General features: G+C 43.0%; 1 protein-coding gene across 1 annotated transcript in view; it reads right to left on the bottom strand.

The window, feature by feature from the left end:
- Positions 1–589: 589 nt before the first annotated feature.
- The window catches only part of LOC308291020 (transient receptor potential cation channel subfamily M member 4-like), a gene marked incomplete at both ends in the record, with an annotated part of 32707 nt that continues 20048 nt past the window's right edge, over positions 590–13248 (bottom strand). Inside the window, 10 exons of the mRNA XM_080732935.1 lie at positions 590–594; positions 4177–4364; positions 6198–6375; positions 6742–6916; positions 7087–7219; positions 9759–9874; positions 10748–10985; positions 11081–11193; positions 12205–12347; positions 12521–12656. Coding sequence (XP_080589061.1) covers positions 590–594; positions 4177–4364; positions 6198–6375; positions 6742–6916; positions 7087–7219; positions 9759–9874; positions 10748–10985; positions 11081–11193; positions 12205–12347; positions 12521–12656 — 1425 coding nt within the window. The remainder of the gene's footprint in view (positions 595–4176; positions 4365–6197; positions 6376–6741; positions 6917–7086; positions 7220–9758; positions 9875–10747; positions 10986–11080; positions 11194–12204; positions 12348–12520; positions 12657–13248) is intronic.

Here is a 13248-nt window from a genome sequence, read left to right as displayed (position 1 = left end):
TCACCAGGCCAGGTAGCTAAAACTGACCTCATGGACAATGGGGATACTTTAGAATGGAGGTTCTTCCTTGGCCTACTGGGAGTGTGCGTTCACATTTGCGTGCGTGCGTGCGTGCGTGCGTGCGTGCGTGCGTGCGTGCGTGCGTGCGTGCATGCATGCCTGCCACCTCCTGCCCGTACATATCTGTCTGTTGTGTGAGAAGTTGAACTCTGGTTGTACTGGTTACAGTACTAGTAGCCTAAACTTAGTTGACAACTAGTGTTTACTGCTGCTTATAGAATGTTATTGCATAGGTTAGGTTCATTCAGAATCATTTGTGTGTAGGTAGAGAGAACTCTACTATGCTACTAGACAACAATGATTACTTTTGATGGGTAACTAACAACGGTTAAAGATGGAAGTTTATTGGAATATGGATCATGGATATCCCAAACTGGAGATTTCTATTTCCGGGAGGTCCAGGTGGGCCCATGCGCTTGGTGAGCACAATTGCAAAATTATTATATTACACTATTACACTTATTACAATATTACACTTATTGTGCTAATACACTATCACCTTTATTTCAACATTACATGTAATGCGCTATTACACTATTAGACATATTACACTATTACACTATCACACCTATTACACTATTAAACCTGTTACATCATTACACTAGTTACAAATATTGCTTTATTACACTATTATACTATTACATTTTACAATATTACAATATTACACTATTACATTTTTTGCGCTATTACACTATTACACTGTCCAATTTATTTCAATATTACACGTAATGCACTATTACACTATTAGACTTATTACACTATTACACTATCACACATATTACAATATTACACTACCAGTAAGACTACCCAATCGGGAGATAAGCGACCGTCAGGTCGCAGCGTGATTTTAGGGCAAATGTGTAGGAGCAGTGTCCAAAAATGTATTTGAAAAAATCGGCCTGATGGTGGCTCTATATGGGATACATCGATGTTGATGAGATGAGTGTAGACATACCGTGTACCGATTTGCATGATTTTAGGGCAAAATCTGTAGGAGCGCTATATGGGACAGATGCATGCACATGAGTGTAGATTAAGTGTGTGGCGATTTGTGTGATTTTAGGGCAAAATTTGTAGGAGCAGTGTCCAAAAATGTGTTTTGCAAGAATCGGCCTCATGGTGGCACTAGAAGAGGGCCATGTGAGAAATCGTGGGTGGAGGTAGTGGTTTGGAAGGCAAGGAGTGTGTGTACAAATTTTGGCATGGATCAGGGCAACATTTGTGGAGATATGAGAAGGGCAAAAGTGTGACATCTGACATGTGACAGACTGATATTTTGATAGTAACTGCAACCTGACAGTCGCAATTACAGTATTACACCTATGACACACCAGTAAGACTCCCTAATCGGGAGACAAGCAACCGTCAGGTCATCGAGGTCGCTGGGGGCCCAAATTATGGCCTTTTTAGCGGGCTGATCATGCTAAAGAATGGCCAGATTAATGCACACGCTTTATGTGCTGAAGCACAGGGCACCATGCAATTCCCGCAAAAGTGCTGAAATCTATAGCAAAGGCAGCTGAAGAAGCGCTATAAAATTTCCGCGAATCGTCTATTTTCCGTGCTAAGCGTCTATTTTCCGTGCTATCAACAGTGCTTTTCTGATGTTTCCTCCCTGTTGGTAGCCAGCCACACATATCCACAATATTGCGCTACATAAATGCATTTAATCATGAGCAGCATGTGTGTCCACTGCAGCCTGCTTGTTAGCATTCTGTGCTAAGATAAAGACTTCTCTGAATCTGATCACCCAATGTTGCCAGGTTTTGTTTTTGAGAGAGAAACAAGCAACCAAGTCTATGATAGTTTTATTTTTTTCTGTGTGTGTGTGTGTGTGGGGGGGGGGGGGGGGCAGTGGCCAAGACCTGAGGGCAAGTAGAACATGACCTGTACTTGCCCGACGGGCAAGTGCCTCTGAGACCTTAGTGTCAACCCCTGTTATTATTATTATTATTTTGTAAAATAAACGGTTCTGCACGGCAGCAGAAATAGATAGCACTGTGGTGAAGAAAAAAAGAACAGTTGAGCCGAAGGCAAAGCTCTCTGTCTAACGAGCAATCTTCGTTCCTACTCTCACCTATGGTCATGAAGTGTGGGTCATGACCGAAAGTATAAGATCGCATACAAGTGGACAAAATGAGTTTTCTCAGACGGGTGGCTGGTGTCCCCCTTGTTTTGTGGTTTTGTTACGGGATTGTTTTTGTTTTATGTTTGTAAAAAAATATATATGTTTGAATGTTCTCTGTAAAAAGGAAAAAAAACTCAATAAATATATTGTTAAAAAAAAAGAAAAAATAGGGTGAGAAGTTCAGTCACCCGAGAGAGACTTGGAGTAGAACCGCTGCTCTTACGCTTGGAAAGGAGTAAGATGCCCCCCGAGCGCCTTCCTATAGGAAGGTCCTCGATGCACGTCCCACATGGAGGAGACCCTGTGGCAGACCAAAGACCAGATGGAAGGATTTTATCTCCACACTGGCCTGGGAACACCTTGGTATACTCCTGGAAGGAGTGTAGGAAGTTGCTCAGGATAGAGAATTCTAGAAAACTCTGTTGGAACTGTTACCCCCACGACCTGATTTCCAGATGGTGGAAGATGGAAGGATGGATGGACACCACCAGTGCCGTCATTGGCAACCGATAACAGCCTGTAGAATTCTCACATTCTCTACTCGTTCATGTGTCCAGCTCTCGTATCCCCACAGCAGCAACAGCACGTTACTTCCCCGCTGTTATTGAGATTCTTTGATGCTCAAATGCAGCCTACTTTACTGTTAAAAACATATTTATAAACTGGCGCCGACAAGGAGATCTCATCTTTCCTTCCGTTAACCTTGTTTGGTCCCTCCTCCCCCTATACCACACCCTCTAGATTTATAGATTCTGGTGGCATCAATCATTCATTAACCCCTCCCCGGTCAAACCCATTAACCATCACATGAATGGAAATATACATGTTTTTGTCTCCACCAGCCGAAGGCAGGGGGAGAGTATGTTTTCGCCCCTGTCCGTGCGTGCGTCCGTGTGTCCGTCCGTCCTCCGAGTTTGTTACCAACTAATCTCCGGCGCCGTTGGCCCGGACGCTGCCAAAATGAGCACACACATGGCCCTGTTCAGCGCCACCATGAGGCCGATGTTTGCAAAACACATTTCTGTACACTACTCCTACAGATTTTGTCACGCAAATCGGTAGACAGCACCTCTACAGTCATGTGATTGACACGGATCTGTCTGATTGTCCATATTCCATCCTGATTGGCTGATATTGGCTTTCAAAGTTTGTAAGATTGGTCCATTTTGGACAAAATGCCTCAAATCCCAAATGCAGAGTGCAATTAACATGAAATCGCACACAGGTTCCCACTAGGCCGAGGAAGAAATGCCACTTCAAATTTTTCAAATCAGCCTCATGGTGGCACTTTGTCAGGCTGATTCGTGGTTTTACCTATAACTCCACCGATCAGTTTCAAACTTTGTAAGCACACTCCCTGGATGCCAATTCAGAACCTCTGCCCCACATTTTCACATGGGCCTGTTCTAGCGCCACCAGGAGGCCAATTTGTGCAAAACTACCCTTTGGCCAGTACTCCTACAGATTTTGTCCAAAAATCACGCAAATCGGTAGACAGTATCTCTACAGTCATGTGATCGACATGGATCTCTCTGATTGTCCATATTCCATCCTGATTGGCTGAGATTGGCTTTCAAAATTTGTAAGATTGGTCCGTTTTGGACAAAATGCCTCAAATCACAAACGCAGAGTGCAATTAACATGAAATTGCGCACACACGTTCCCACTAGGATGAGGAAGAAATGCCACTTCAAATTTTTGAAATCAGCCTCATGGTGGCACTATAACAGGCCAATTTTCCAGAGTTACACTTTTTCTTTTTAAATCGACATGTCCCTCAATCAAATCAAATTAGGTCAAGAACGATTCATAATTTGTGGATCATTGTAAACCTGTGTGTGCATTCATGAATTCATACATACAGGTGCTCACAATAAAAGACAGTTAGCAATGATTCTCCTTTGTTCAAGACTTCACACAGTGATCAAATCACACAATAAGATAAAGATAAAATGTTCTGTTGCATTTGATCCAAATCAAATACTGACCATCTGTCGAATCCTTGAGAGGCTCCCTGTGTAATATCTTCTTCAAAAAAGAGAAGAAGAGATGAAGATGGGAGAGGATGATGAAAGGAGGAGCCAAAACAGGACGGGACCGGTACTCTTCGATGAGGTTGTAATGCTGGAACATCCAGTAGTGGTCGCTCTTCTCCTGCACCTTTTCGAAGGTGTTGCTGCATGGAGGGTTAAAGGGACAAAACAACAAACTATTAAATCATATTCAGGGTTGATTGGATCTTGCACTCATCATATGGAGTGTGTTTTTTGAGCAGTGGTACAGCATCTCCAAAGAGTCGCTTTATCCGTTCCTAGCTATGTCCCTCTGTAGATTAACTATGTTCAAAATAAATAATTCCACAGGAGGACGTCGTGAAATGTAATAGTCTTTGCTTTATATAAGGAAAAGAAGGGCAACAAGAAAAAAGGGTACAGAGATTCTTTGTAAATAAATCTTTTGTTGGCTTTTAGTTCTGCTGCTCTGCATTGGGACATAGGGGATATAAGGGACATAAGGGATATAGGGTTTAAGTCAGTAGTAGGCCTAATGTAAATAAAAGAAAAGGGTCCTATCACACAAAAGCTGAATTCCAATCCGAAGGGTTTGCACTTTGAAGTGCGCATTTGAAGGGCTATGACGTCACTGGTCACAGATCTACAAGCTCACAATGCGTCGCAACGCAACGCATTGTGAGCTTGTAGATTGCTATTTGGCGTGGCCCAGTGACGTCATAGCCCTTCAAATGCGCACTTCAAAGTGCGAACCCTTCGGATTGGAATTCAGCTAAAGATAGACCCCCTGTAGTAACTCTGAGGACCCTAGGGGTCCTGGACCCCCTGTCGAAGACCCCTGCCTATATTATCCATACATAATAAATATTTTCTTTTCTATATTCTGGCAAAAAAGTGTATTTTAGACGTAAGGTGGGGGGCTCTAACTTGGTGTTCCCACTAAGGAAAGTAGGCTTTCAACTCCCTAAAACTGTTTTGGTGAGTCAAAGTGTAGTTTTATTTATTAACAGGCGAGAGGCTGAGCACATAAGGTTAACGAGAACTCTCTATGGACCAGAGCTTGTTTGTTTAATCCACTCATGATGTAAGCGTGCCGTGATGGTTACAGGTCTGTTCGCCCTCACGGCTCCCGGCCGTATGACTGCCTTCTCGTTGAACGCTGGAAAAATAGAACAGCGGCGTATCGGTGCGACAGAAGGGGCGGCAGACCCGCGCCTACACGCGTCTGACGCCACCGGTGTGGGTTAGTTCATTGAAAATAATGGGGCTGTATGTTTTGACGCGCCGTGTCCACACCGCCTCCGCGTCCACACCGCCTCCGCGTCCACACCACCTCCGTGTCCGGTGTGTTTCCCTTAATACCTTACACTACTCGTTACTGGGTATCTTCTGATCTATCTACTGATGTTGAATATGTTTTGGGCGATAGTGGTCATATTGGTAAAAAGCTATATTGTTCAAGATAGATTTAATCATAAATCGAAACACTTCAATGTGACCCCGAAATGTAATGCTAAAAAAAAATCTACACCAAATTTGCCAAAAGTGTTAAAAGTTTTCACAAAGCCACTATCTTGCAAATATGCAAATTCGGGTTCCAGATACACTCAATCTCACCCGATCAGCATTCCAATGTGTTTGGACTATTGCTGAAATACTGTCTGTAGCCTAAAGGTTAGCACGTTAGCATCCGGCAGTTTCTAAATGCTGGGGATCCATTCCATACACAACATTTACGGGTTCACATTATGGCATGAAGTGGACTACTGATGAGAAGTGATGTTAAGGTGATGAAATGTAGAAGTTAAGATCAGAGATGATGAGAGGAGAGAAGAGCTGAGTTCAGGAAAGCAAGAGACACAGAGTAACATTAATGAAGTCACAGACAGACAGACAGACAGACAGACAGACAGACAGACAGACAGACAGACAGACAGACAGACAGACAGACATACAGACAGAAGGAAGGTGGCTTACAGATACAACAGGGAACTTACGTGAGCATGGCTATGAGCAGATTGATGAGCAGTATGATGGTGACCAGCAGGAAAACCACCAGCAGGATGATCACCAGACAGTTACTCAGCCAGTACTCGTTCCTGCATGGCTCAGCACCGCCCTCTATCTCTGTGTCATTGGAAGTGCAGTTGTCGGCCATGTCCCAATGTAATCCCACTTTGATTAAAATAACAGCATTATTATTATTAGTAGTAGTAATATTATAATAATACATTAACAACTGACAATAGTCAGCATATAAGTCTCAAGATGAAATTAAGATTTACACTTAAGACAAGTTAATGGGTGATGGCATTTTAAGGTATTGTAAGTGATGTATACAATATATCATTAAAACAAAATGTTGTAGTTATCAAGTTAAATCTCTATAATGTGACAGTAACCATTGCTCTAAAGCTGTTAAAGCTGTGTAACATTTTGTGCAGAATACGCACACACACACACACACACACACACACACACACACACACACACACACACACACACACACACACACACACACACACACACACACACACACACCATCTATTTCCTCAAGATTCAAATCTCCAAAGATGTAGAGGTAAGGTCTGTATAGCACTCGACGTAAGATACGATATAGGTTGGGATCGTAGTCATACAGCAGCCCCTGAGTGGCAACTCCATATGCCACTATCCACACCCCCAGGAAGATAAGGAAGAAGGCGACATCTTTCATCTGAAACAAGATATTTAGTGTTTATTTAGACTGTCTGTGACCTCTCCCTCCACTCTAGCTCCCAAGGTAGAGCGAAGGGAGAGGTCATAAAATGGGCTAGAATTCATTATAATATCAGTGACCAAAGCCACCCTCGCAGCGTGATAAAAGAACATTGTCTTATATCTTACCATCTTGCCAACAATGATGATTTTTGGTCCCATCTGTTTGTGAACAGCGAAGATGTGAATGAGACGGAGTGTGAAGATCATGTAGTCGATGCAAAGGACACATCTTCCAAACTCATAGGACCACTCAAACATCCTGAAGCACACAAAAACAATAAAGAAACAAATAATACATTTGAGCTAGATTCCAATTTTCATGATTTGAAGATTATCGGTTCCGGTATTTCTCATAGCTCTCTAGTTACTTCAATCATGCTGTTAATTAAAAGCATTGTGTGGCCCCTTTAAGAGAAAAACAATGGCGTCATCACTGGTCAGATGGACAAGACATGGTGCGACCTCAACCTTTAGGCATCTTACTAGTAATAATGAATTACAGTAGCTACTGTGACATGCCAATATTGCAGAATTTGCACAGGCAAAACTAGGTATCCCACTACATATTTTCCCTCATCTACAGTTTACAGTTTAGGCATTTAGAAGACGCTTTTAATCCAAAGCGACTTACAATAAGCAGATAATACATCACTATAATAAGCAAGATAATATGTCATAACATTGACAACAATATAACAAATGCATAGGAATATCAATCTAGAAAAAAAAAAAACAATAACATAGGTAGCCCGTGCACCTAATCAGTAAAAAACGTTTCTAAAAAAACTAAAAAATGCTAACTAGCTTCATGTTTGGTCATTGAGTGTTACAGTAGTGCTATGGGTTTAGGTGGAGTCTGAAGAGGTGAGTCTTCAGTCCACAGCGGAACCTAGGGAGTGAGTCTGTTGTTCTAGACACTCTAGCCAGTGTAATGAACTGATGTCCACACAGCGACAGGTTATGCGGGGGTCGGCAACCCGCGGCTCTAGGGCCGCATGCGGCTCTTTAGCGCCTCCCTAGTGGCTCCCTGGAGCTTTTTAAAAAATGTATGAAAATGGGAAAAGATGGGGGGATTGGTTTCTGTATGAGGACAAACATTCTTAACGTTTTCCAATGCTGTAAAAATGTGTAGAATAAATATTAAATTTCAACATTTCTGTTGACAAAGATTTGCGTCATAGCCTGCGACACACAACTCAGCATGGTGCCAGGCAGGTGACCGCTGTAAACAAACCGGCGGGTGTGTGATGGATGAGCCATGGATCCCAAAGGGAAAAAGAGAAAGATAGCTGAGGAGAACAGAGCATTCAACAGTTCTTGGACCGAATCATTTGCTTTTATTGCCGATGCAGAAGGATTGCCTGCATGTTTGCTTTGTAATGAGAAGTTGTCAAATAACAAAAAGAGTAACGTGGAAAGACATTTCGAGGGAAGACATGCAACATGGGCAGCAGTACCCAGTTGGGAGTGAGAGAAAAAGTGCGATTGCATTACTTCTGGAGAAATCAGAGGAGACCAAAAATAGATTTAAGAAGTGGATTGCAACTCCAAACTCCACAACTGCTGCTAGTTTTGTTGCAACACGGGAGATAATAAAGCGTGCAAACCGTTCACAGATGGTGACTACATGAAGGATTCATTCATTAAAATATCAGAGCACCTATTTTCAGACTTCAAAAACAAAACCGAGATAATAAAGAAAATTAAAGACATGCCTCTCTCCGCAAAGACAGTGAAGGAAAGGGCCATTACAATGGCAGGCAACATCACCAATCAGCAAATCAAGGACATTAATTCAGCTCCAGCATACTCAATTGCCTGTGATGAGTCCTGTGATGTGATCGATATTGAACAGAGCGCTGTTATGCAGGTATGTGAACTCTGATGGGCCGCAAGAAGAAATGATCGAATTAATACCACTGAAAGGCCAAACACGGGGGGAGGACATATGTGAGGCTGTGCTGAAGTGTTTAAATAACAATGGAATAAACACCAACCACCTGATTTCAGTGGCTACAGATGGGGCACCCAGTATGAGAGGATCACAAAAGGGGTTTGTGACTTTATTACAGAAAGCAATGGATCGAAATCTGCTTGCATTTCACTGCATCTTGCACCAAGAAGCACTGTGTGCACAGACATTCCCACCGGAGTGTACGGAGGTGATGAACCGTGTCATCGAGATGGTGAACAAGATAACTGCAAAAGCATTAAACCACCGTCAGTTCCGTGCGTTGCTAGATGAAGTTGACAGCGAATATGCCGATCTCCTGATACACAACAAAGTCCGATGGCTGTCCAGGGGTAAGGTTTTGCGTCGCTTTGTTGCTTGTTTAGAACACGTGAAAACATTCCTGAAAAGCAAAGACCTGAACTACCCGCAACTGGAAGATACCGAGTTGCTGGAAAAACTGCACTTCATGGTGGATATGACAAGTCACCTAAACACGCTGAATACAAGTCTCCAGGGGCGGGGAAACACTGCACTGCAAATGCTGGAAGCTGTTTTGTCATTCGAGCGCAAGCTGACCATATTCGCCAGAGATGTACAGCAAGGCACGCTCTCTCACTTCTCCTCCCTGAGAGAGTTCAAAGAAGAAACGAACAAACGTATCCTTGATTGAGTTGTAATGTTAATAATGTTGCACCAATATGATTGCTTGGTGCAGGAGTCTAATGAACACTTCAGCTCCATCAATGATGATTATGCCAAAGTCATCCACACAATGTTTACTGTTGTTGTTTTCTGACATTGCTTGAAGTACAATAGTACCTAATAATGAATAATTTGTACCAACCTGCTGAGGAGACCAATAATGAACAGAAGGATGGCAGTGAGGTCATACATGTTCCAGACATTCTGCACGTACAGCTTCATCCTCTGGCGTAAAGTCATGTCACGCATGAAGAAAGCCTGAAAGTTCATAAACACATCAATCAAACTAATAGATTACACCTGAATGTCAAATGGCTCTCGGAAGTTGGAACCCCTCAAGATGTTTGTATACACACCTGCATTATTGTGTGCAGAACTGTTCCCACTTTCAGAGCACCGTGGGAGAAATATTTGAAAAAGGTGTTCACTTCCGGCAGAAAGCGTGAAAATTTGCACCTAGAGGTATTTTTGTGCGCTGAATTCAAAAATTGACGGATCCAAGCACTTTTCCGATGGGATCTGGTGGCTCTAATTCACTTACCATACAGAGAAAAAAGACCCCCCAAAAAATCTTCTTTAAGTAGCATGTGAGGGGTCTATCTAGGGTTTTCATGATTCTGAATCCATTGCAAGCATTTGTTTTGCACGAAAAACATTCCTTAGGCTAGAAATGGACCCCACAAAACTATGGTTTAGTATGGTTTAGTGATGAGTCATCACTTTTCACAGTTTTGTATGGTCCCATGGGAAAAGTGTTTGGATCCGTACATTTTTGAATTCAGCGCACAAAAATACCCCTAGGTGCAAATTTTCACGCTTTCTGCCGGAAGTGAACACATTAGCCTATTTTTGTTACATATTTCTCCCACTAATGTGACTATTTTCATGGCAGACCCCTGAACAGTGTCAGTGTTTGTGCCCAGTTTGGATGTAGCAGGAATGTTGTGTCCACCCACCCTCAAGGCAAATATAGTCGTCACATGTAACCACATGTAGGCTGCCTTACAGGCTGATTAGCTAAAACCTGTTTTTGGTTGGAACTTAGAAGTGCTCAAAAGACAACGTATGCCTACCAGTGGGAGTGTGTATTAACACAGGATACAATAAGAGGGAGAAGCTCCTTCCACTCACCTCATAGATCTCCTGACATAAGAAGCTGAACACCCAGAAGTACAGCAGGTATTCACTGATGGACGGCCCACTGGGGGGCGGTGGCTTAAAGTCCACCAGCAGCACGTAGGCAAACAGGAAGAGGAAGAGGATGTACATCACAGCATTTCCCACAAATGAGCTGACGGGAGCTCTCCAGAACATAGGCCATCTTTTTACTCTAAACAGCTCTGACTCCTCCTCCCCATCTTCATCTTCCCTGCAAGTTGGAGCATCATCATAAACACGCACGTTCAATATGCATTATGGAACAACAAGTATTATTGTGTTCAACATGTAAGGCAGGGGGCTAACCTGTAGGAGATGAGGTTGGTGAAGCAGAGTGGAAAGCAGAAAAGGGTGAGAAGGATTTTCCACACTGCTGTGTCCTTCTTCATGTCACCCCACCAAGCCTGAGACAGCGTGGCCTGAGAAGCAGAACAGTCTGTTTTATCTGTTTCATGTTCATGACACACACACACACACACACACACACACACACACACACACACACACACACACACACACACACACACACACACACACACACACACACACAGGATGGGGGGGGGGCATTGAACGGGACTCGGAAGGATTTGAGTGACTGCGAAAGAACTTATTTCTCCCCAGGTAGGGTAAGAAGACAACATATAACAAGCCTAAATGGTTCTGCCGCCATGTAGAACTGTTTTTAACAATTTTTTTAACTTTAAAAATTAATAATTTCCTGTTAAAAACCCGTATTTTTTGGGCTGCACATGCCCAGTTCACCTTATAAAGAGAATGAAAATGAAATAAAACGTAAATGAAAACCCAAATATATCAGCAGTATCAGATTAAAGCCTTTTTTTTTACCATTTGAGGGATCTAAAATCCCTACAAAGCTATTGCCATTAATACCTATATAATAAGCATATGCGGTTTGATTATTTCTCTTTTTTTTACGGCATACAGCGTAGACGCCCGTATCAGCACTGCTCTACACTCTCCTATCTAACATTAGGGTCTAGAGCTCTACAGTGTTGTTAGCTCTAGTCTAAACCCTTCACACTCTCCCCTCTAACATCAGGGTATAGAGCTCTACAGTGTTGTTAGCTCTAAACCCTCCACACTTTCCTATCTAACATCAGGGTCTAGAGCTCTACAGTGTTGTTAGCTAAACCCTCCACACTCTCCTATCTAACATCAGGGTCTAGAGCTCTACAGTGAGTGTTGTTAGCTAAACCTTCCACACTCTCCAATCTACTCCTATATAACTTAATGGTCTAGAGCTCTACAGTATTGTTAGGTAAACTGTCACGCCGCTGTGCATCTACATAGGTGTTGCGCTTCTCACTTCTTTCATTTTATAATTGAAGTTAAAGTCATTAAAGTGGCTGAAACCTTAACTAAGATAGTTGAGGATACCAGCTGAACCAGCCAGTCAGAGATGAACCAACCTCTAATCCATCATGTTTGAAGAAGCTGTGTGATTCGACAGCTATGCCCATCTGGAAGCAGTTCATGTCCCATACTGGAGACTTTCTGTTGAGCAGCTTGAAGGAGAGACTCTCATCAGTATGGTAACATGAGTCCAATATACCTGAGGAAAGGAAGACAGCACACAGGATCATTACAATGTATTTATTGGAAATAATTAGAATGTCAATATATTAATATTTATATGTAACATTTATTTCCATGTTGTAGAATCTCCATAGGAGCCATAACCTAAGAATCATCAAACACAGTTTGATGATTTATTCAAGGTCTCACCATGCGCCTTGTCCTCAAATCTCTGTGCCAGCTTTTCCATGGAAAGTTTGGTGTCGGCCTGAATTTCCAACTTTGACTTTGACATCTCTTTAAGCATCTTACAGGCACTCAGCGCATTCAGCACTGGCTCCTCTGCCTGGGAGATGGACAGAAAGACAGAGGGACAGATGGATAAAGAGACATGGACAGAAAAACAGAGACAGGGACAGACATACAGAGGGACAGATGGACAAAGAGACACATGGACAGAAAGACAGACACAGATGGACGCAGAGACAGAGGGACAAACATACAGACAGACAGATGGACACAGAGACAAAGAGACAGAGGGTTGGTTACAGATATACGTAAGCTACACATCACAGGGCTGCCAAGTCTCACGCTTTGAGAGTGAGAGTCACGCCACACTTGCCATTTCACATGCTCATTTACATACATCCCACCGACCTCTCCCGAAAGTTGCGCGCGTATTCTCGCTCGGTACACCGTCGCACAGAGAATTCTCAGCACAGTGAATGCAGCTGCTCCTCCCCTCTCTCTCCCTTTACACAAACACACATGCTGCTGCTGACATGTACGGAGCGGCAGAGATAGAGAGAGAGAGAGAGAGAGAGCGAGGGAGTGAGCGCCCTACAGACGGACGGCGGTTGCCGCATGCTCTCTCGGGGTACTGCCCATAAGTCCGAAGGTAGTCCGAAGGTTCATTAGTCCGAATTTAGTTAGGGTTA

This window comes from Nannobrachium achirus, assembly GCF_963921795.1.
Source record: "Nannobrachium achirus genome assembly, chromosome: 9".
NCBI classification, from domain to species: Eukaryota; Metazoa; Chordata; class Actinopteri; order Myctophiformes; family Myctophidae; genus Nannobrachium; species Nannobrachium achirus.
This window is presented reverse-complemented; position numbering and strand designations above follow the sequence as displayed.